General features: G+C 49.2%; 1 protein-coding gene across 6 annotated transcripts in view; it reads right to left on the reverse strand.

Moving 5' to 3' along the window:
• Positions 1-2231: 2231 nt before the first annotated feature.
• Positions 2232-24806, reverse strand: part of LOC118289488 (RNA binding protein fox-1 homolog 3-like) — a 451402-nt gene continuing 428827 nt past the window's right edge. For 4 of the 6 annotated variants that reach the window (XM_035616538.2, XM_035616539.2, XM_035616542.2 and 1 more), the window contains 9 exons: positions 20746-20799; positions 17504-17596; positions 16626-16686; positions 16480-16533; positions 11151-11283; positions 9797-9836; positions 7498-7556; positions 4724-4802; positions 2232-2286 (listed from right to left, as the gene is read on the reverse strand). In XM_035616538.2, coding sequence (XP_035472431.1) covers positions 2242-2286; positions 4724-4802; positions 7498-7556; positions 9797-9836; positions 11151-11283; positions 16480-16533; positions 16626-16686; positions 17504-17596; positions 20746-20799 — 618 coding nt within the window. In that variant the 3' untranslated portion in view covers positions 2232-2241. The remainder of the gene's footprint in view (positions 2287-4723; positions 4803-7497; positions 7557-9796; positions 9837-11150; positions 11284-16479; positions 16534-16625; positions 16687-17503; positions 17597-20745; positions 20800-24806) is intronic. The other 2 variants (XM_035616541.2, XM_035616540.2) reach the window with 2 other exon arrangements.

The raw sequence follows: 24806 nt of genomic DNA on the forward strand, positions 1-24806 counted from the left end.
AGTCGAACTGTGACATCACAGTGGGAGAGACATCTGAACCAGTCGTTCAGGGCTTCAGGCCTCAGGGTTTAGTCAGCTCACCAAAAAACGCCTTGGTGGTCTTTTTTTTTCTTCTATTTTTTACAGTTTGTGGGCCGGCAGGCTCCACGGGTTCACAACGTCATGTGCACAAACTTATTATTGCATAATATGTCACCTTTAAAAAAAAGCTATTAGTTGTATTTCCATAGCTGCACTGGAATCTCAAAGTCTAACTGTAGCTACGCAGAGATTCTCTACATCACGTAGCACAAAGTCGTGACCGACTAAGAGCCGAGCGCTGCCGCTGCCCCCGACACACATTGACACTGTGTCCCCCTAACGCTTGGGTCCGCCATATAATATCTGACTGTACTTCTGTGTGTACAGCGTAAAATGTGTTATACAGTATATGTCTACACACTCACACACACACATATATATATATATATATATACTACGGCTTTAATAAAGAACGACAGTCTTTATTTTATCATCCTCTCTCGGGGTCTCTGCTTAAACAATAAATAATCTGCTCTTCGACAAAGCGGCGCTGCAAAGACGACAAACCTGCTGGTTGTGTGAGGAATGAAACTATCCGTTCTGCTGAGTCGTGAATAGAAACTGTATCGTGAGTTTGTGAGTTTTCAGTAAACTGTAGCTTGTCCTGAGGTAAAACACTTTGTGCAATGATTCAAAAGAAAGAAATTAATTTAAAAAAGAGACCGATGACAGCCCTCTGTCAGCTTCTCCCTCCTCAGTGCTGTGTCATGACTGTGTGTGTGTGTGTGTGTGTGTGTGTGTGTGTGTGTGTGTGTGGACACTTTCGTCTGCCCTGGTGTGTTAGTGAGGATATTCGGCTTGTGTGTCTTCTGCAAATTGAGTTCATATGCAACTACTCTGCACTTGCCGATTACAATTTTGCGAAACATACGCCGACCGACCCAGAAAACAAATAATAAATAATGATATCAATCCCAAAACTGTAACTAATAACTCCCTTTATGAATTATTATTTCTCTAGTTTCTAGTCGTATAATCTATGAGCAATTTCCCAGAATACGTTTTATCCGAGACAAAACAAATATTTTCGGAGAAAAGCTGGAACCAGAAGCGTTTGACAAAAAACAATGTATTTATCATAAAAACTCTCTCAAATTTTTCTGTTGCTCATTATGGGTGAATTGACAAATTGCACTAATCCTGTGCAATTGAGTCGCTACATTGCAATAGTAATTGATTATAATAATTGAGATATTTCTATCACTATCCATGAAAAAATCTTCAGCTACACAACGTAGCACACATCCATGTCGACGCACAACTGCTGACGCAGACGTAGGTTTTTTAAAAGCCGACTCTGAACTACATTTCCACAGTGTCTGTTAAACAGCGACACGCCTGAAGCAGATGCAGAATAGTTGCGTACGCGCGTGCGGAGAATTTGCAGGAGACGTTGAACATGTGCAACATGAGCGTTCGTGACCCCTTCCCTCTCCGCATGCTTGTCATTGCACACACAGTGGAACACGGCTCGTAAGGGGACGCATTACAACAGTAGGGGACACTCCAACCCTTCGAAATGAAGAAGGAAAAGAAAAGAAACGCAATCAGAGCAGCGCCGTCTCTGAACTAAGAATCACCGAGGCATGTTCGTCAGTCACGTTACGTGGAAAGTAGAGGTGAGGCAGGTGAATTCGCCGGGACGTCCCGACCCGTGAGCCCTGCTGCGTTTCCTGTTTGACGTCTTATATGTCTATATAGATACATATGTATACATGTACATTATGAAAATGCCCCAGTACATTCTCAGTCAGATGACGGCGGCCGCGTACACACACCTCTGAGCATGCATCATGCGTGCTGCAGTAGGCTCACATTGTAGGTTTGCGGTGACACAGCACCCATGTACAGCAGTCGGGATAAAATGCACGTGTGCATAACAACTTTCCAAAGGTAAAAAGAAAAAAAAGAACCAAAAGCACAAAAATGAATACAAAACAAAGAGCAGACCAATGATGACATCAAAAAGGTTGTCGTAGAAATATCGGAGTCGGGGGAAGATGGAAGCTTTTTACTTTTGATTTCGCTCCCCCACCAAGGTTTTGTCTTTTTTTGTCCTTTTCTTTTGTCTTTTTTATTTTTTTAAAGATAGTTTTATTTGTTGTTTTTTTTGCCGTAATGTCTCTGTCTTTTCTTTCTTTCTTTCTTTCTTTCTTTCTTTTAGTAGGGAGTGAAGCGACTGTACCCTCCTCTGTATAGGCTAGCCTGCAACATCAAAGATGAAAAAAGTACCAATCAGTATTCAAGTGACAGCTGGAGTCGGTTTTTCTCTTTTATCCAAAAAAGTTCCTTCCTTTTCTCCGTGCAAGTTATCTCATATCAATTTTTTTAATGTTGGTAATCGCGGCTGCTGCGATGGATAGTTTTGACAATGTTTAAGACAGAGCTTAGGCCTAATTGCGAACACTGACGATGTGTGTGAGTGTGTGTGTGTGTGTGTGTTGGGAGCCGGGCACGGGATTTTGGAGCTTTAACTTTGTGGAGTTGATGTGAAAATTAATAAAGTAAGTTTTTTTTATACAGTAGCAAGAAAAGAGCTCTTTCTTCGAAAAAAAGAAAGACGCACTTTGCCTCAATTGAATACATTCAGCAATACATGGGGAACATATTGTGGACTTATTTTCCACCTTGGGAAAAAATCCAATGCAAAGTTGTTGTTTTTTAAGGCTGTAACAATATGAGCCAGTCCACCGAAGCAGAATCAGAGCGGTTTTAATCACAGCTCCGTTTCAAGTCTGCCAGGAGGTGCCTGCACCTTCCTGTCGGGGCCAACAGCCACAGGATATTAGCCCTTAGAATTTGCAACCCTGCTCAAGATATCTGGGGCAGACACACACACACACACACACACACACACACACACATAAAGCAGGCGAGTGGGCCTATGCATGCATACCTGCACACACACACGGTTCCTCCTCTCATCTTTCCGTGGCTCCGCTTTGCAATTAAGGGAATCAGACAAACTCCAAAGGCGGCGGACGGAATGTCTTCAAAGGCTAATTCTGCCTAATTCGGGCGGGAGCCCTCTCGCTGGTACGAAACTTTCATCCACATATATGAGACGAAGCCTCTGCGAGGCTTGGAAATGAGTGAAGACCTCGACCGCAGAGGAACTAATTATTGTATAGGCTTTTTAAATGCAGAATAACGACTCTCCCTCTCTCTTCTGGAGGAGCATTAATCAAATATGATAAAAAAGAATGAGGAACCAAAATTGGTCCTTTTCTCTTTAGTTTATTTGATGTCGGCCTCGGCGCGGCTCATCTCCCAGGACCCTCGCCGATTGGTCAACACACACACACACACACACACACACACACACACACACACACACACACACCCTCTCTGGTCTGTGATCGCTCCCTCAGCTCCCAACACACACATCATTGGCTCTGATACTTTTTTTCTTTTAGGGGCTCTACTTTCATCAAGAGGACGATTAAAGTGTCGGAGAAATGGAAGGAAATTTGGAGGAAAAAGAAGAAAGAATTCAAATTAAAATTAAAAAAAAAACAAAAAAAAAAACATTCAAGCACATTTTCTAATTAAGTAAATGAAGAGGAAAAAAAAGGAAAAATGTCTTAATTAATGAAAGCTTTTAGCTAGCAGCTGCACCGGGGAACTGTACCGCTTCTTTTCTTTTTTTTTTCTTTTTCTTAATGTGGTTGAAAAATCGCATGCATGCCGGAATTGGTAAATCCCAGTCATTTCTCAAGCTGAGAGCCCGCCTCCGATTGGAGCTCGTGGGCAGGAGGGGGAGGGCGAGACGACTCCCCCCCTCGCTCCGTCTTGCTCTCTCTTCTCTTTCATGTCCCACGGCACACTGCTGCATGCGTTTGATGGCCCCTTAATGTCTAGGTTTTGGTCTGCGGGCCCTCGGTCCCGTCCCCCTCCTCCTCCCCCTCCTCCTCCTCATCATCATCATCATGAAACAAAAAAAAAGAAAAAAGAAAAAAGAGAGAACTCTCTCCGTTTCAAGAGGAAAAAAAGCCGCTCTTTTATTTATCGTCACATTTCATCTTTGATGTTACAGTGTATAGCTGCAAAAGCTAGCTAAAAACAGACATTAACGATTCGACTTCATCCCGTCAGGTTTCGGCGTGGATGGATGAACGGGGGAAATAAAAGAAAAGAGAAAAAGAAATAAAGATGATCCAACTCGCTCTGTAGTGAGTTGTCCAATGAACAGAGAGGAAGTGTAGCTGTCGTGTAAGATGCAAAGTTTGTGTTTAAAAGAGAAAATGGACAATAAATGAAATATAAAACAACAACAACACTGCAGTGATCAGTCATTCTCATGTCATGAGGAACTGGATTCTGATCAATTTTGCAAGAGGTGAGAGCTCGTAACATTCTCGTCTGTTGCACTGAATGTCTGAGAAATGTGCACATGCCAGTACAGCTCAGCTCCACCAGGGGGGGCCAGATAGCATGACACAAAAAACTAAATCAATTAATGAATAAATAATACACAAATAAACACCAGTGACCGCTGCAGCCTCTGGTCTTTATTTTGGAGTGTGAGTTGTGTGTGTGTGTGTGTGTGTGTGTGTGTGCCGCGTCGTGTGGTGATGTTTCACACGGGGTGCAGGCGGAAACAAGGCGGCGGCGGTGGCGGCGGCGGTTCTCATGGACTTACCATAGTCCCCACACTGTACGTGGCGGCAGGGCCAATCGTGTGGTGGTAGGGGTCTGCTGTTGCATAGACTCTGCCATAGCTGCACGGCGGTGGGGAGGGGGAGGGGGTGGGGGGAGGTCACAGAGAGAACACGGGGGTCATTGATCCATCATTGACGAGGCAGCGCCAGAACATTTACGTGTGCTTGTTCAACGCCGCGGCCCCCGCGAGTCAAACTCTTTCAAGTCGCTGACACAATCGGTTGCCTCCCTCCTGGGCCTCTCGACATTATACAAGGGGAAGTTCAAAAAGAGGAGGGAGGGGGGGTTCAAAGGTTGGGGCGAATTCTACTTGTCTCTTCATTGTCATCTTGATTAGCTGCGTGGGAATAGGTAATGAGCACAGAGAGAGAGGGAGGGAGGGAGGGAGGGGACGGAGAGAAAGAAAGACGCAGCGGAGGAAATGGAGTTGGGGGCTGGAGGGCTTGGTCTCTCACCCTGTTCTTGTTTACCCAGGCTGCACACTGGGCTCACACCCCTGTCTTTTCATTGTTACTGGTTCGGAACTAATCCTTCCAATTTCCTTCTGAGACAGGACAAGATGTGTCTGCCTTTATTTATATATTTATTCGACTTCACATATTCCTCTATTTACTTTTTTCGTCCCCCCCCCCCCCCGCCCCTCCCTCTTCCCCTCAATGCTCGCTTGCAAATGAGGGTCTGCACGGAGCAGATAAGGCACACCCAGCCAAGGACTGAGGGCACCGAATCAACCAGGAATAAAAAAAAGTGCAGAGAGAGAGAGAGAGAGGGGAAGAAATTCTCCCCCCCCCCCCCCCCCAAAAGGAGACAACAAGACATACGGCGCTCATGGACCTTTTCCCGCGCGAGCTACAGTGAGTTATATGAGATCTGGCCTCGGCACAGTGGAGTCCGGCACCGCGCCCAAGGTCAGCGAGCAGGACGTGGAGTGGGGAGAGGGCCGCTCTGGGCTCCCCGGGGGGAGGAGGAGGCCCGGTGCCGCGAGATGGTCAGGGGGAAGTCTCGGCGGTCCTCTTATCGCCAGCGAGCACCGAAGCCCACGGGGCCCTGCGAGGCTAATGTATCTCCAGAATGACTCTCCGCTGACGAGCGGCGGCGGGTCGAACCACCGACCCGGCGCAATGTCACAGAGCCCATTGGAGGGAAGGGTCGTCCCACAATGTGACTCATCAGGCAGCGACGCTGTGAACTCGCTTCGGCTGCTTAAAGGGGCTTTGGTGATGCGGCCCCTGCGAGCGCTGGAGGCTTTTATCAAGATAATAAATGTTTTTTTTTAAATATTTCACAGAGGTTTTCACACGCCTCCCAAACAATCCCGGTGACCTCTTTTTTCCTTCTCCTTACGATTGGCTGGTTTTAATCTGATGAGGCGTTGCCGAGAGACAAACCCCTTCTATTGATCCGACGGGCCACGAGCGCTTATTCAAAAGGAAACAAAGGAGACAGAGCGAAAAACAAACAACTTGCCGGCGAATTACATTAAATCTCGGGGAAAAGTATCGGCAAGAGAAACAGGAATTAAATCACTCGGAGAACGAAGAAGACAGAAAAAAAAACAAGAGCTCCTGTCCAATTTCGCCTCTTGCCGAGGCAACGGCTGCTCATAATTCGAGCCGCGGCGAAGGGGCCTGATAAATCTTACATTATCGATATGATCTCCGGGCTCTCGGGCAGCGGTGTACGTTATCACAAGTGACACGCTCAATCCTTCCCAGATTAGATTCCCAAACCAGCCCACATCCCGGGGGCTGACGGCGGCTTCCAGGGGCCCCGCATGACGGAGCACACCTGAACCCCGAGTGACATCACTCAGGAGTGATGGAGCTCCTGTCGGTCCATCTCCCTCCCTCCCTCCCTCCCTCCCTCTCCGTCTGCCTGCCTCCCTCCTTCCACAGACCTCAGGCCATTCATAAATACTGCACTGATATACCCGCTCTCCCATCGCTAGTGGAGAGTCACGACATATATCACTGCTTTTCTCATTGAGTCCAACAAGGTTAGTCTTTTTTTCCCCCGTCTCTCTCTCTCTCTCTGTGTGTGTGTGTGTGTGTGTGTGTGTGTGTTCTTTAGCTCCGAGCTAAAAAAGAACCCGTCAGTCCGCAGAGTAGATATGGAGGATAACTTGGGAAGAGAAACCCCAGGAAACTAATAAAAAAAAACCTATATTGCATATGATAAAAAGCCGACGAAGCAGTTCTCCATTCATCACATCACATTCTCCCTGTGGATGTTTTACTTTCTTGACACGAAAAAACACTAATTAATAAAAGCACCTTTCGCATCTCCAACGATTTGAGACATTCATCTGTGACGTGTCTTTTCAGACAAACGCCTTGTTTCCTTTGCCAGTATCTTCCTCCACTCGACTCGTTTCCCTTCATTAAAATGAAAGTTGAAAAGTACAAAGGCAACCTGCTCCACATAGTGTATAGCGAGAGGTGTGTGTTTTATCACCTCGCTCTGAATTCAACATGTGTCTTTATTCAGCATTACATAATGTTTCTTATGTCTGCTATGAAGTAATCTCCTCTCGCTCTTTCAGAGGAATTTCTCCCCGATTTCTGGAGCTTGTGGAGATTGTGATGATTTATATTTTCTGCCCCCTCGTTTCATTTGAGCTGTGACAACATAACACCACGTTGGCCACGATAAAAAACAGAAAAGGCGGACACGGAAATTCTGGATAACATTTTAGACTAAGTCGACAAAGTCTTTTACACGTGTGATTGAGGAGCGGATGAGAGGGTCCCTCACCTGTCACTGTAAGCAGCGGTGGTGGTGGGCTGGGCAAATCTGTACGCTGCATATCCACCCTGCAAAAAAAAAACAAAACAACGTTAATCAATAATCAAGCACAACAGATACAAAAAACAACACGCTCCAGACACAGAGCCTTGAGATGCCTCAACTGTCAAATGTCACTAGCAACCAGCTGCAAGTCCCCTGTCAGACACCAGAGGGTGCTGTGTGATATATGGTGTGGTGTTTTTTCAGATTGAGGAAAGTTCTGCTGCTGCATTATTGAAGAGTCCCCCCCCCCCCCCCCCCCCCCCCCCCCCAACAAATGAAGCAGGGAGGCAGGAGACGGGCCGGACCGTTGGGGGAAGTCGGGACCGCTGTATTCATTTGCCGGAGTGGGGAAGGAATTAAAGACCCTCATTGTGGAGTGCCGCGATTACTCTCTTTGAAAAATGGAGCCGTTCTCCCACTGTTTTTTCCTATTAGTGCCAGTGGAGTGTGTGCCCGTCTGCGTCCGCGCGGCGGATAGGTGGCTTTTTAATAATGCATGTTTTTCATTCATTTTCTAAATCCCACGGGGGAAGACGTCCTCGATGGGGAGCGCGGTGCAGGGAGGTGTGATGATCGTGGCCACGGCTGGCGCGTGAAAATCAGGTCAGGGGCGGCGCTCGAATCCCCACTCGGCCAGCAAAAGAAAAAAAAAATAGATTTTCCACGGGGACAGGAAGTGACTGTAGTTGAGGCGGATGACTTCCTGTGGGACGGGCCATGCCTTGGGACTGTGCTGATTACAGCAACGGCCTGAACAAACACGCCCAATAAATCACTCTCCCTCTTTGTCAACGCCTGCACACAACAGTGCAGCACATTTGTTATTTTGTCGTGCGGGGAATGTGTGTGTGTGTGTGTGTGTGTGTGTGTGTGTGTGTGCATTCATCTACGTACGTGTTTCTACACAGAGGTGCGCGCATGCATATGTATTAGGCACATGCAATGCATGTAGTGTATATTTATACATGTATGCATCCAGTTCCCCCTTCGTGCTTATGTATCAGCAGGTCATTTGTTACCAAAGGGAAACGTTGACACATCAGCCCGGCTGATTTTTATTTCTATTTTTTTGGGGGGGGGGGGGGGGGGGGAAACAAGCCAGTGTCCGGCAGTGAGTGATGGTGAAGGACACTTGGGGGCTAAAGGGACGGCTTCCTCTTTTGGTCACCGGAGACCTTCACGCACACTCAGTCAGTCTGAAGCAGTGCAGCGGCCGGCGCCAAAACTAATGGCAGTGAAAGCACCAGGGGGCCGGCGTGACGGGTTGAGCGATGGAGCGACCTGGTCAGGCATTGGTCAAGGGACCGCCGAAGGGTGCAGGTGGCGGAGCCAGTGGGAGAGATCCGTCAGAGCGCAGGCCGGGGTCTCGTCCACGGCGGCGCTGGCGGTGGTGGTTGTTGCCACAATAAAAGCCGGTGAAATACGGCGCTATCATGCGGGGCCGGTGTGTAGGTCGTATATCACCGGGTCTCAGCGTTTCCTGTTCCCAGACACGGCCTCGTCGTCAGGGTGAGAGTGAGAGGCGACTGTCACTGCCGCTGTGCCCCCACCCGTCATTTCAAAGGGACAAATGACCACCCCCCACCCCACCCCGCGCCTCGCAAACGTCTGGGGCCATGTCAAAGTGGGGCCAGCGTGGTAATTCTCAGCATTATCTCCCGAGCATCCGTGCTCTTCTCCGTCAAGGGCGACGCGGAGCGGGGCCAGCCCCCCGACGTGACCCTGCCTGCCCTCGGACAGCTCCGCAGGGACGGCCAATCCCTTTATCATCAGCCGCTCCCTCTTATCTCCCACATGGTGATCGCTCGGAGGAACCGGCTCCACTTAGGGCCCGCGCGGGCCTCCCGCGGGCAAGGGGATATCCCAGCCAAACGGGGAGCGAGGAGGAGGGAGAAGCGGTAGCGGGAACTTAAAAACCACCCTTAAAAAATCTAGAGGAAGAAACTGACCTAACTTGACACGGGACACTGAGCGCGGGGGTCTGCCTCGTTGCCAAAGTCTGAGATCATTGGCAAGAGGGAAGAGGGAGGCGAGGGAGGAGCTGAGGGGGTTTTAAATTTTGTTGTCGGGTTTCTTGGCACGGCAGACGGAGACCTAATCGACACGGGCTTGGCAGCCAGGCTGGTAGAATGCCGGGGGCTGAGGAGATCACGTTTTTGTCTCCGGGGCTGGGCTCTTTTATTTTTTTTTATTTCGGTCTGCTATACTTCTGTTTCATCCAAAGCAAGCGAGGAGAAGAGTACACGCCGCCGACTGTACTCACATAGATCTCTGCGCCGTAGAAGCCATCTTGGTACACCACCCTGTGAAATTAAAGAACGGGGAAAAGGAGCGTTAGTTCTGCTGCCCCGCTGAATCTCAGCCCTTGACACTCTCCCCTATTTCAAACCATTTGTGGGTCTGCGGGGGTCAGCGCTCGGCAGCTTTAGTGCGCTGCGCCACAAATAATGAATGACACATTAAAGCGAAAAAAGTGCAACCGTTTCACATCCCCCCGTCCAATTTTCTGCTCCGGTAAAAATTGTTTGTCTTTCCAGTTGCTGCAGTGTTGTCAGGACGGGTCGGGCGGCGGCCGGGAGGGGAAGGGGGGCGGGGGTGGGGTGGGGTGGGGGGGGCAAAAGAAGGCAGCGAAGGCGCTCCGTCACATGACTCCGCCATATAAATCAACCAGCTGCCATCAGTAGCAAAGGGTAGAGGGAGGGGAGAGGAGGGGAAAGGGGACGTGGGACTTCCAGCGGTGAGTCTCTCTCTGCAGTAAAGATGGATGCTGATCTAATCACAGATAGACAGTTATACTGGGCCCTCGGCCGGCCGGCCCTCCGTCAGACCTCTCCCACGGCCACACAGACCACCGCTGATAAGACACGGTGGAGTGTGTGTGTGTGTGTGTGTGAGGTAAGAGGGGCTGCGCAAAGCCGGGGAGATCAGCACCGGCCCTGGTCACAGTCCAGTGAGATCTGCCCGGTAATACGCTCTCTCAGCGCTCTGCGGCTCTCAGCTCTCCTCTCTCCCTGTGGCTTTGTTAGTTCCTCGCTTCTCGACGGACGCGGTACAAACAGGAGGAGTGAAGCCACATGTACATACCGAGATGCCAACAATGATTCTGACTCCCAAACAACCCCTCCAGGACGATATATAAACACAGTAGATAGATAAGTGTTATTACCCGACAAACGTTTTGATATATTTTTAAAATTTTCCAAAATTGACGATGCAATGTTTAGTCCCATATAAAATATCAGCCCTTCAAAATTCTCTGATTTCAGCTTCTTAAACGGGAATATGTGGTTTCTTTGCTCCTCTGTGACAGTAAACTGAATATCTTTGGTGTGTGGACAAAACACAACATCATGTTGGTGGTTTGGGAAACACAATCAACATTTTTAACCATTTTATGGACCAAACAAATCGAGAAAATAATCTACGGATTAATCGAATATGAAAATAATCTTTAGTTGCAGCCCAAAAATGTTGACACGAATGTAAATAGGGTAGACGTCACACACACACACACACACGCACACACACACACACACACACACACACACACACACACACACACTCGTACTACTGGCTGCTTCGAGATCCCGGTTGGAATATATATATCCAATACTCACGCTCCGTAAGCTGGGATGGGTGGCGGCGGAGGAGCCGTGCGGAACGTGTTGTACACGGCCCGCCCCCGACCTCGCAAGTGGGCACCCCTGTAGGCCACCGTAGCGCCTGTGGCAGGGTAGGGAAACCCTGTTACTGTGGGAAAGAAATGCACACACACACACACACACACACACACACACACACACACAAGAGAAGAGAAGACGACTTTCAGAGAAACATCGACTCGACTTGGCATTGCTTACCTCATGACAGAATACATTAGAGAGAGAGACGTGCGGCACTGCTTTTCCCTATGACAGAATGCATTATGGGCAAGACAAGGAAACAATAGATTTAATCTTTTCTAGGTGCGCCTCATCGAGCACTCTCCCCTTTCCCCAGCTCGCTGCTTTGTGCCGTACTCAGCAAGGATCCACATTTGCTGTACGCATCCTCCTCCCGACGCCTGGCGAGGGGGCGGCCTTGAAGCACGGGCAGGTAATGGATGCAATACCACTAGTTTCGCACCACGGGCTTTTGCATAGTTTAGACACAATGAGCTAGCAGCGAGGAGAACGGAGGGCGGGTGGACCGGAGGGGGTGTTGGGCTGAGAGACGAGCGGAAGGTGAAGGTTGTCGGAACAACCTGACTAGATGTTCAGAACTTCCCCCGAGGGGGAAACGGAGCAGATGGGCCGGACAGCCGAGGACCACACCTCAGTATGACCCCCCCCCCTCCAATCTCCAAATCCCATCTGGGACCGTCTTTAGCCAATCACACAGCCACAGCACACGTCCTCTGCTACCGGCGCCTGGCAGTGCGTGGGGCTTCGGGGTGAGTGGTGAGGGGTTGGTCTGATGGTGCTGGTCACAGATTAGAGGACAGGCGACGTGATGTCTGATCACATGCAAACACACCGGTCTCCAGACATTGTCCTCCTCTTGTCCTGCAATCGAAAAAATACTTCACCCAGCTCCTCAGCCTCCCTCCGACGCCTGGTCCGTCACAGCACCGTCATATCCATTATTCTTCATCCCCCTGCAACGCCTCCCCTTCGTCGCCCTCCCCTCACCTTTATTCTTCTTCATTCTTCTTACATGAGATGTTTTGGTTGAATTCATCACAGGCCACTTTGGCTTCCTCCGACCAGCAGGTTGCTCTGAGCTGTGAAGCTTGTTGGAAGTGGTGGTGGTGGTGGTGGTGGGGGTGGGGGGGGGTTAATAACATGTATCCACTGTGTTTCACATGAACCCGCCGCTGTGGAGAGGAGACAGCCGGCAGTCCACTCGCAGATCGCAGAATAAATGAGACGGCGATGAAGATCCATGGGCGCCTCGCGTATATACATATTCGTCAACGGTCTGGCGTCACTGGGCCCGTGTGCGGCGTTAACCTCGCAGGTGGACGGGAAAAAACCCCCGCCAGCGAGCATCCCTAATGAACAATGCACACACACACACACACACACACACACACACACACACCCGCGGCCGCGCTGCTTCAATAAAGCTGACAGGTGAGACGGATTAGTGGTGCTTTTAAAAAAACACAGAGAGCCAGGTTTAATGTCTTCTGCCATTAACATCACGCTCCATTAGCGGGGATGCGCACACAGATTCAAACACTGCGTCTCATTTGGCCAGGTGATGCCCACATGGCCCCTCCCCCTTTTTCTCTCCACACGCACGCGCACACACACACACACGCACACACACACACACACACACACACACCGAGGTGCAGGGGCACTTTGTTTGCTGCCAACATACCAATAGACTCGCGGGGTGCCCTCTTTCCCCCCCAGTGATTTATAACGCTGACCTTGACATTTAAATTAGTCGCACTGGACATCTGAGTGTAGTCGCTAAAGGGCAAAAAACTATCCTCTTTGATACTTTCCGAGGTGTGTGTGTGTGTGTGTGTGTGTGTGTGTGTCATTGTGTGTTTGTTTTTCACCCTCCTCTTAACAAATTGCTTCTCTTTATTGGCCCCCACAAAGTCCAATTGCTTCTTTCTTTCTTTCTTTCTTTCTTGTTTTGGACATTTGTATGCAATATGCATGCACTGATGTATGTGAATGTAAACTCGTAATGAGTTGGCGATAGGCTACACTGCTTCAATAATAACCCATAAATCAAAAGGCGCTGTCACACCTTGGTAAGCCCCCGTGAAAAGCAACAACAGCCGAGGTGTGTGTGTGTGTGTGTGTGTGAGAGAGCGCACAAACCTGGTTGAGCCACCAAAGTCAAACACCTTTTCCGGGAGGAGGGGGAGAAAATATGAGTTATGTGCTGGAGGGCGGCGGGGTCACGCTGCACCTCATATGTCATATATGTCAACCTGAGAGAAGCTCAATAGCTCGCAGAGCCCGAGTCGGACCCGGGGTAATCCAGCTCTGTGCCAATGATGGGGTCGTAACCGGGGCCCCCGTAAAGAAAGATCTGATTTTCCACAAGGTTGATCTCTCTAATACTTCCCTGCTCAAACACATCGGTGCAGCGAGCACTTAATCTGCGCGCCGGGGACCGAAAAACAGCTTAATCTAATCAAGAGTGTGGAGCTTAATTACCCCCCGAACGTACACTCCAACAATAAGAGAGGATCTGTCTACATATATTAAGATGGCAATTAGCCCTTTTTTCCTCTCTGCCATCCACACAGCTGGTGAGCTTTCTCCATGAGTCCTCAGAAAGAAAAAAAAAGACAGTAAGAAAAGTCCACCTTAAAAAGCAGGAAACTGAATGAGAAGCTGCTCAACTCCTCTGTCTCCGCGGGAGGAGAGTCCCTCTCCGTTAGCCCGCGGCTAATGGCTAATGTGAAGGGGGTTTCTAAGTGGCAGCTGTCCGTGGTGCTGAAAATATATATCTGTCCGTGGTGCTGAAAATATCTTTCTGTCCGTGGTGCTGAAGAAAAACCCCTTCCAACACGAGGAGTCCCTCAGAAAAAAGTTTGCCAATTCTTTTTTTTGAGATGAGCTCACACATTTTTTTAATCACATGTTCATGTTTTTGGGAACTAGATGAATCTGTTTACATGGATCACACGTATCCGTATTTGTGTTCGTATTTGCAAAACATCATTTTAATTGTTATGTACTGGTGTGTAGACGCCTGCTCGCTGTATGAACAGACACACCGTCTGCACGCGAGACTAAAGACGGACAGATGTTCGCCTTTGTATAATTTTACTGACATTTCTACGCGCATGAGGCAGAAAACAGGGAACGCACCAGCTACCACACACACACACACACACACACACACACACACACACACACACACACACACACACTGATTTGTGCCACTGCCATGTTTTATTGGCAATCCCTCCTTTTGACTGTGAACCCACCAATCACCATGCCCCCCTCAACCCCCCTCTCCATTTCCCACAGGGTTTGGGGGGGTTAGGTGGCAACAGAGGACATGGACCGCAGGATTTTGCCGCGGCCTGCCTGTACCCCACCAACTACCCCCGCTCCCCTCCTCCATCAGTAGGAGTGGCCTATCTGCCCTGGAAGAGGTTAAGAGCAGGGAGCCGGCGCGCGGCTCTCATCCGTCATTCTCCTGAATGGGTTTTGAGGACAATAAACCTGTAGCGCCAGGACGAATGGAGACGAAGTGCGCTGTCACCGAGGCGGGATTTATGGCTCCCAATTTTTACTGATCTCCCGCACAGAAATGAGGACTGATAAACAGTGATTAATCGCCTTTACGTCCCATTTTACTCCCACCAAAAGAATATTAACTGTAGCTATGATGATTTTTTTTCCTGGAACTTGATTCGGGTTTCCTTTTCTTTCCTTTTTCTCGTCCTCGTCGTCGTTGTTGTTTATCTCAGGGACAGGGAGGAACGTCGCAGTCAAAAGGCGTGATCAGAGTCTTTTCTGCTCATTACGGCGGTTTTGTGCAAAAAAAAAAAAAAAAAAAAAAAAGTATTTCTTATTTATGTTTCCCATCTTCCCAGCTGGCAAGCATATGTTGTCGTTTAGGCTTGGCAAACTCCAGCGCCATGTCAAGACGACTTGAAAAATTAGCAGCCAATAAATCACCCGGCCCCTCCTGCTTCCTCTGCCTGGAGTGGTGGACCACACTCCCTCTGATTTATGAGATGATTTGGGAAGTGTGTGTGTGTGTGTGTGTGTGTGTGAGAGATAGTGTATTATGGAGAATGTAAGAGGCGACATGCATTAGTGTCTGTGTTCTACATAGGTTATCTATTCCTGTATGCCGGGATGCCTTGGTCTGAAAGGAAAAGCAGGGCAGGGGACGGAGTTGTGTAAAGTGTATATAGGTCAGTGAAACGATTGTTAATGTACGTTAGGCTCAATGGCCACTTTTTTTTTTTAATGCAGCGAAAACTCTTCCCAGACCCATAATGTATATGTTCGATCATAAGTGTGCACCTACAGAGGAGGAGATTGTGTGTGTGTGTGTGTGTGTGTGTGTGTGTTTGTGTGTGTAATATTCAGGGGAAGATGTCAAAACCAAGGGAATGGTGGTGGGGGGGGGGGGGGGATGGGAGGGGAGGTGGGGGTGAGGGGTTGGGGATGAAATAAAAATGATAGATGACTGCTTTCTGTCATGGACAGTTATTTAGGGGTTCGCCGTAAAGCTGTCCGGGGAATGAACAGATTTTAGTCTAATGAGCAGAAAGGAAAGCCGTTAAAGTGGCGCGATGTGCTCAGCACTTCTTCCAAATGAAATAGTACCATTTCCCCCTCATTAAAATGCAAAGGGTTCATATAACATACAGCAATAAAGCTGGCATGTCGAGGCGGCGCGGCGGAGAGAGAGAGAGAGAGGGAGATAGGGGGGAAAACCCCACTGAGCTCATCTCGTTCCTCCATTACCGGGACCAGAAGGAATAGCGGGCCCCTTCGACAGGCTGAGGTGCCAACAATATCGCTCACTCAATCTCCCCTTATTCGGTTAGCTCTGTAAAAGTCAATCTGGCGCACTTGGCAAATCCATCCACGGCAGCAGCCCGTCACAATCTGATAACAGTTGCAGGGGGCGCTTGCTCTTGAAATCATCTTTTTTTCATCCAGCTTTACAGTTGCACACCGTGCAGACAAACAATGGGCTCGGGCTTCTTCCTTCAGCCACTCAGAGGGAGGCTTGGATCATCCACCGCTTATCTTGGGGCCCCCGCGCTCTCAGATTCACTTTGATTTGAGCGGTGGGGGGGGGGGGAATTTCATGTTCAGCAGGTTCAGCGTGGAAAACCCGATTGTGGAAAAATTCAGGGGTCAGATTGGGATTAGTGCTGCGGCCGATAGGGGCCTCAGGTGAGCTCGCAGTGCACACAGCACTCGAAATTCTAGCGACAGAGGTTCGCGGGTCTCTTACCGGCGTACAGTTCAGGACCGTAGACAGCTCCGACGACCGGGTTCAGCTTCCAGCCTGGCGAACAAAGTTAAAGAAAATAAACTCGAATGACGACGAGAAGGAAATGGAAAACAAAATGTGATTGTAGGGTTTAGTATCACGCTTACCGTTCGTGTAGGGGTTGGCCACTTTTTTGTTTGTCATCACTCGTGCTGTTGCGTTGTTCACCTGTTTAGCATCAACAGAACAAAGCACAAAAACCTTCACGATCCAGGTCCACGAGCAAACACACACACAAAGTCATAAAGTAACAGGCTGATTAAATACATAAATTATTATGTAATTACGCTTGTCGCCACTTTGGTGCGATGGTGTTTTGGTTTCACCCTTTCATGAATTTATTCATCATTTCAATTTTCTTACACATTAATAAATTACTGGAAAGAGATGGGGGGGGGGGGGGGCATGCACCAATTACCCACAGGTACGAGTAATGAGAAAAAAAAGAACATCCTCAAAAATCCATAATTGGTCGGATAAACAAATGGATTCCAAAAAGAAAAAAAACAACAAGACAAGTGCGTTTGATTTTCTTCTATTGACCTGATGAGAATGAGCGAGCGGGCGGGGCCTCGGCTCATCGTCAAACCAGAGCAGGCGCCGCTGAGCGACGGGGGGTGGGGGGGATGGGGGGGTGCAGGTCTTCTCCGGGGGTTTGACAGAAACCCAGAGGAGGATGATGGCATGCGTTCACTTGGCATTGTCAGGTAATGATGGACAACCGGCGTGTCCGGGGGTTGACATATATGAATCGTGCATACCAGGGAAAACAAGTTATATGCACCATTATGCATGCACGCATCCAGGCACACACACACACACACACACACACACACACACACACACACACACACATTCAGGGATGCATATATATCCGACTGGAACACACATCGCAGCCACATGCAAATGCACGGCTTTGTGGGTAAAATTTGGGACGGCAGCAGGCAGGAAGTAGGAAAAAGGAGGGAGAGAAAAATGAAAGCACCTCTATTTTGCGTCCCTCTACGATTGTACCGTTTAGTTTCTCCCGTGCACGATCAGCATCTGTGCTTGTTTCGAAAGTTACAAACCCAAAGCCCTGAGGGCGCCACGGTAGCCACCGGTAGAGAGAAAGGAAAGGTTGGAACACACACACACACACACACACACACACGCACACACACGCACACGCACAAGAAGGGGGAAAAAGAAAGGGGAAGGGGAGAAAGAGAAGGTAAAAAGAGGTGAGAAGACAGGAGCAAGTGAGCAGCAGAGTCGAGTTGTAAGCAGCCGGATTAATTAGAGGCAGTTAGTGAGGCGTCAGGAAACAGCAAACACAGAGATCTGACGAGGAGGAGGAGGAGGAGGAGGAAGAGGAGGACGGTGGTGGTGGTGACGTGACCCTGCACAACAACACCAACAAACCTGCCTGCTTCACCCAATTAAACGGCGCGGCAGCGGTGCCACGGGTGGATGTCAGGAAGGAGCGGGATGCAAAACACTTGTGTTAGCTGCCATGATAGTCGTATAATTATCTACACACAACTTTCGGCGGCGCAGCCTTCGTCTGTCTTTGAAGGCGACGGGCTAACGGGCGGTTGATGGGATGTGAACTTGATCTCTGGCTATTTCTAATCCACTGCACTAATAAGTAGGGCATTTTTATTTCTTAATACTGGTTCACTGATGCACAAAAAGAACAGTGATCGGTGTCACCGCAAAATACCGTCGTCTGTGATGGAGAAGAAGAGCGGGGATGTTGACTTTAAAACCCCGACCAAAATATACCCAACCTCTCATTTCCACCCCCCCTCCAGCTCTCTGTCTCCCTCCCTCCCCTGGGGCGGTTTGTCACTTGCTTGAGTTATGTGGACTGGGATCCTGGACCTGAGCTCTGTAGCACTAAGCATTAAGATATGCTGGCCAAACAAGTCCCATTCCTTTGGTTTCTATATATATATATATACTTATAGAGGTACGGGGGGCAGAGGGGAGGGGGGGGGGGGTGCGGCGCTGCCTGATAATTGCTGGAGGATGTAATACATGTGAGAGAAGGCGAGCGGCGTGATCTGGTATGCATACACCAGGAATCTCCGCGGCTGCTGTTCCTGTCGCATAAATAACACGGGACCTGTCCTTCGGGGGGAGGGGGGGGGGGGCGGGGACGAGATAAAGAAATAAATTCAGAAATAAAAAAAGGAGCTGAGGGCAAAATTAATCCTTTGGACATTCACCCAACTGTGGTTACCGCCTCTATCTTTTTTTTTTCTTTTCTTTATCACGCACAAATAATTAGCTTACAAGAGGGGCGAGTGGAGGCGCCATTTTTCAAAGGAGACAAACATATTGAATGCAAATTGCCAAAGCTTCATAGGAAATAGATTGTTTATTAATGGCCTGGTAGGTTCATTATACAGCACGCAGGGCGCGGGCGAGCGAGAGAGAGAGGGAGAGAGGCATCATGGGTAATGGCTTTGTAGGGCACAAACAATAAATGCTTGTTACGGCAGAGGAGGCAGGTTTATCCGGTGCTCAATCTTGTCTGGCAGGGGGGGGGGGGGGGGGGGGGGGGGGGGGGGGGGGGGGGGGGGGGGGGGGGGGGGGGGGGGGGGGGGGGGGGGGGGGGGGGGGGAGTGCCGGGGTCCGGGGCCTCGCCTGCACGCCTGCATACCAGAGCCCCGACGACTCCCAGGTATGAATGGGAATCAATAGTATTCACGCCTCGACACCCAGCCGCGGAGCCTGTCGGCTTTATGAATGGAAAGCCGTGGAGCTTAGTGCTCACTCCATTAAACGAACAGCTGGATGAGGAGCGACTGGGCTGTTCACACACCTCCGCGGGCCTCACCTGTCCACGGTGGGTGGTCGGGAGACTGATACCGCGGAGACGCCGCCGCGCGGTGGCTAAAGTCTCCCAGTGGTTTTTTTTTTTCATTTTGCAGGGTAATCTTGGTTTAAGAGTTAAAATGAGCATTGGAATTCATACGTACATGATCACAGATGTGAAAGTACACAGTTGAGATGAATTTTTCTCTTTTTTTAATGTCAATTTGAATGTTATACCCAGTATATTTGAGTTTCTGTACAGCTAAACCTTTAATGATTGTGCTGCGTATGATCTCTAGAATCTATGTGTCATTAATAGTAATAGTAGTAGTAGTATTTAACCACAGAGAATAAGAATAAAGAATCGGATGGTATAGAATAAACTATTAAAAATACAATAAGTGAGCCGTACTGATACTCGGGGGTAACATGTTCCTCCATCACTGTGAAAACACACACACACACACACACACACACACACACACAGTATTTATCTGGTATTCATGGAATTCTCCATTATTAAAATTTTTTTAAGTAACATTTACTTAAAAACTACAGTGACCAGCCCACATTGTGTGTTTTTTTTAAACGTTAATTTCTTACATACTGAAATTTGTATTTCTGCGATGCCAACCTTAACAAGGTTTACATTTCCAGGAGGAAACAATGGGTTTGGGGCCGAGAGCCACCGGCAGAGTTGGGGCGATATCAGAAAGTGCTGATGCTGAGGAAACGAACCCATTCGTGGGTTTTGGCTGATTCATGGGATTTGCTGGCAATAATTTTTTTTATAGAATAATGCCAACCTGAAACTTTTTTACTGGCTCGCTTAAAGCCGCACTATGTTAACATTTACTGCTTAGCAACAGCGCCCCCCGCAGCCGATAATGGGAATAATTTCTGGTCTTCATCCATGAAACATCTGTTCGACAAGCAGACGTCCTGTTTTTCCAAAAGCCTTTCAATAAATGTTAACATCAGGACTAGCCTCCGAATTTCTTTTGACTGAACTACATTCATTTGTGTCCGAAACCATAAAACCTGAATAATGTTGATTTTTTTTTCTCACAATCAAGGCGTCGGAGCTTCAAAGAGGGACGGGGTCCCTGAACGAGCGGTTTCACTTCCACCGGCGCGCGGGGCCCGCAGTCTGCTCGTGGATTAAGTGAATTGGTGAAACAGCTCAATAAGGAATTGATTGACGGGGCTAATGATTCACAACTCGGGTTAGAGCTGCAACAACAAAAACAACGGAGGGGAGGGAAGAAGGGAGGGAGGGAGGGAGGATGTATGTCTCCGGGACCGGGGCTTCAGAGGGACCACTGCTCTCCGCCAATGTACACACTACACTACACTAATGCCGTCGTTAGGAAACAGAGGAAGTACATGGTAATGAAGCAGCTGGCGTTCTAGTTCACTTACCTTGGATCCTCGCTCATTAAAGATAATCTCCACATCTAAAATCTTTCCAAATTGCTGCGGAGAGAGAAAGGAGAAAGAGAGAAGAGCGGGAGTTAGAAAGCCTCATTGGCCGTGAATTCACGAGGAGGACGAGTGGAGAGGAGAAAGAAAGAAAGAATAAACCATTAAGACAATATGGAAATGTTACGTTTGGGAGGAAATGGTGGTCAATTTGCGTTTGTTAGCTCGGCAAACAGCTCCGCAGTTCGCTCACAGTTGCTGCTCCGGCGCCTCTTCGGTACTTCAATCCCCATCCACAAGAGAAGAAAGAGAGGGAGATCACAGACTCTTTGACTGCGTAATCGTCGGCCTTTCTGACGTTTCTTTGTTCGCTTGTTTTGACACAACGGGGAGGAGGAGAAGAAGCACCGGTTGATATTTGGACGTTGTGTTGAGGTGTGGAACCTCGACCTGGAGCTCGGAGCCTGTTGGATCGGTCCTGACTGTTTCTTCTGCCTCTCGTCTCTTCTGTTCTCCAGCCTCCCTTCCTCTCTCTTTGTTCCTGTGCTCTCACAGTCAACAGGACCTGAGGGCAGCTCCCCGGGGGCGTTCACGCTCTCCAGCCTTTTTTTTTTTTCCTTCTTCGATTTTAACAGGCCTTGCCCTTCGGATCATTAAAAAAGAAAAAAACCCAGAGGAATGAAAGTAAACTGTAAGTTCCTTCCTAATGAGTGGAGTGAGAGTGACTTTTAATTGCTGTCTACGATGGCCGTATTGTTTCATTAAAAGTAATTACCCTGTCAAGCGGTCCGCGTCGCCTTCATTTTCGGCACGACGGGGAAGAAATGGGCGCTTCCATGTGGTCGACGCTCGACGGATGGATCGTTTTGACTGAGCCTCTAATGGGGGTTAGGAGGAGGAGCCGGCTATCATCTGGCTTGAGGAGCTGAGGGGTTTATGGGTTAGGGGGAAAAACATACTGTACCCCCCCCAACACATAAACTTACACACACACACACTTGTGAAAGGGTAATGCAGTGACCTCGCCACACCAAGTTCACACGTGGTTATTTACAAAAAAAAACGCCACCAGTTTCAGCAGGATGTTTTTTTCCTCCTCTCCATTGTAAAGAATATTCCATAGGTGCCATCATCATCATCATCATCATCATCATCATCATCATCATCATCATCCGCACATCTGCCACGTACGGCGTCGATCACGCACATTTATATCCCAGCGTCATGTCCCCCTCCCGTTCTCGCCCGAGATGACAACCCCCCCCCCCCCCCCCCCCCCCCCCCCCCCCCCCCCCTCCTCCCCCGTGCAATGTGCAGATGCTAATTGTTTTAACCGAGCGTAATGGGCTTGTGGCGTCGATTAATTAGTTTCAGAGGAAGTCGTCTTTGTGGATTTCCACATGGCGCTGGGGACACTGCTCGTTGCTCACCAGTGATCTCATTGCACTCCTGTCCCCACCCACGCACACACACACACACACACACTCGCACACACACAGAAAGAAAGAAAAAACAGCTGCATCAGCAGCACCGATAAACAATAGATCCGATGGGAGGAGCCTCCAGAGGGAAGACGGGGGGCTGCAGTCGGATCCATGCACCTACACACTATGAAAACAACGCAATATCAAATATGGGCAGCCACAAGTTAAACCCACACCAGCAGGATTTCATCTGATTCATCACACATATAATTAATGGTTATTTCACAGCGGATCCTGCTGCTACATTTGAGACATTTAAAAAAAAAAATAATATTGGTATTTTCACCACCCAAGGGAACCAATAGTGTGTTTTTTATTCGTTTCTTATTCCATACTGGTTTTCCTTTACTGTTATTAAGGGGAACGCCGTCGCAAAATCCTTCTGCACTTAAAACACATTACGCTGGAAATATCAGATTGGATTACGCGACTCGGGCGAGATTTCACGAGGGCGCCGTTTACACATAGATGCACAATAATCCAATGGTGGAAAAAGTGAAATGACATTTAAAAATCTATGGCCGTCAACAAAATGTAAAGTGCTGCATCACTGAGAAGCGAAAAACCTTGAACGTGTTCCCTTTGAAACAATTTCCGACATGGGAAAAAAGAAAGAAGAAGAAAATGAAAAGCCACGACACGCCGTGCTTCCTGTGCCTCGAGCCTCCCCGCGCGGAAGCCAAACAAAAATAAACCGAGATCAAGCGCGCCTGCCACCTCTTCATCGGCTCCAATGTCGCCGAGCTCCTCGCGAAAACCTATAATCACGCCGCCGCCGCCGCCGCCCCTCGTGTATTCAAACATCAGCGTGGCAGCGCAGGGGACGTTCAGGCCCAGCGTGTCAGCGTGACAGGCGGGCGGGGGGCAGGTGGTGCGTGGGGCGGGCGGGGGCTAGAGGTCCTGATTGCTCTGGGGAAACGCTGCGAGAGCCCTTACGTGCAGCGAGAGCAGCACTGCTGGAGGAGCCCGTCGCATAAACGAGGGGCACCCTCAAGCAGCGCAGCGGGGCCGCCGCACATCGCTCGCTCGCACACTCACACACACTTGCTAGCTCACGGAGATCACAGCTTCTAATTACTGATTAAGGTCCGCTGTGGTCGTCCTAATGAGCCCTTCATTTAGCGCCTCGTTAAAGTCTCGCAGGTTCCTCAACACACCCGTAACCCTGTGGCGCGCGGGGCCAATATCTCAGACCCTCCCTTCTTGTCTTTTTCGGGGGGGGGGGGGGGGGCCTTGTGCATGTGCCGCCGTCGTCACCAGGGGGAGGGTTTCTCTCCGTGGCTGCTGTGTGCGGGAGCACAAGACGCAGCTCCTGGCGGGGTCTAGCCTTCTTTGGTGGGCCGTGCAGCACCTCCACTCGTTCACTCGCCTCCTCATCCTCCGTCCCCCCCCACCGCCCCGGCTTGCATGTCTGCGGGTTCCACTCGAGCGTAGCAGTAATGGCGTATTGAGCCGGTGGCGCTCCAGAAGCCATTAGGAGCTAGAGGGATGAAGCTTTCCACACGCTGATCACACAAAGGCACCATTGTGGAGGCCGTGTCGGAGGGTGGAGCGGAGCAGCTATCTCCTTGCCAAGCACTGCCCGAGACAATCAATCCCGCAATTCCTCCACTATGCCAACTACCAAGACATGGTAACAGGAAGGGACGGGCGACTCGTGGATGAGGGGGGTGATTGAGGGGGGGGTGGGACGACGACGACTGGGTGGGACGCGATCAATTCTGTATCGTATATCTGCATGCAACCGGGCCAGGCAACACAAAGCCTCCGAGCTAATTACTGAGGCGATTTGGATTCCACATGACCTGCACCAGAGCCGGGAACAATGAAGCCAACAATCAGAGAGAGACAGAGAGGGAGAAGGAGCGGCCATGTTGTCTGCAGTTTATAAAGCCACAGCCAGGGCGGTAATTAATATCATCAGCTGGATGTTGTCGCCGTAACGACGAGAAATTAACGCCTCTGGGTTCTAATGGTCCAATTAGTGCAGAACACTCGAAGTACATTTTTTGGCGCCGTCGTCTCCGTTTCAGATCCATTATCGTTATTGAATTTGGGGAATGTTTGGGTCAATTCTTACTGAGGCTCTTGCGAGACGCGAGGGGGGGAGTGAGCTGTTGAAATATTTATTGCCTCATTAATTGCGGCGAGAGAGACAAAGAGAGAGTTCTTCGGGACCTTTGCTTTGCTTGATGCGTAATATTTCATCCGTGCGTGCGTGTGTGTGTGTGTGTGTGTGTGTGTAACCTCTGAACAGGTAGTTTTTTCCAATGTCAGCAGGCGAGTTAATGTTTGGCGACAGTTCAGAAGCTTCTCCGCGTGGGAAACAATCCTCGGATGAACGTGAACTAGAAGAAACTAAAGATGCTATTGCAGCTTCTTTCCTATTATTACGAATAACATCGTGCTCGTCAAAGTTCAGGTTGATCACCGGAGACGAGGGTGAACGGTAGAGAATCTTTACTGTACTTGGTTCCACATCTCAAAGTGCAGCGGGGAGACGTCAGACACATCTCTCCACTTTTACCTGACTTGTAGAAGATTAAAAAAACAAACTCAGAAGGCACTTTTCTTTTT

This window comes from Scophthalmus maximus, chromosome 17 (assembly GCF_022379125.1).
Source record: "Scophthalmus maximus strain ysfricsl-2021 chromosome 17, ASM2237912v1, whole genome shotgun sequence".
In the NCBI taxonomy this organism is placed as follows: Eukaryota; Metazoa; Chordata; class Actinopteri; order Pleuronectiformes; family Scophthalmidae; genus Scophthalmus; species Scophthalmus maximus.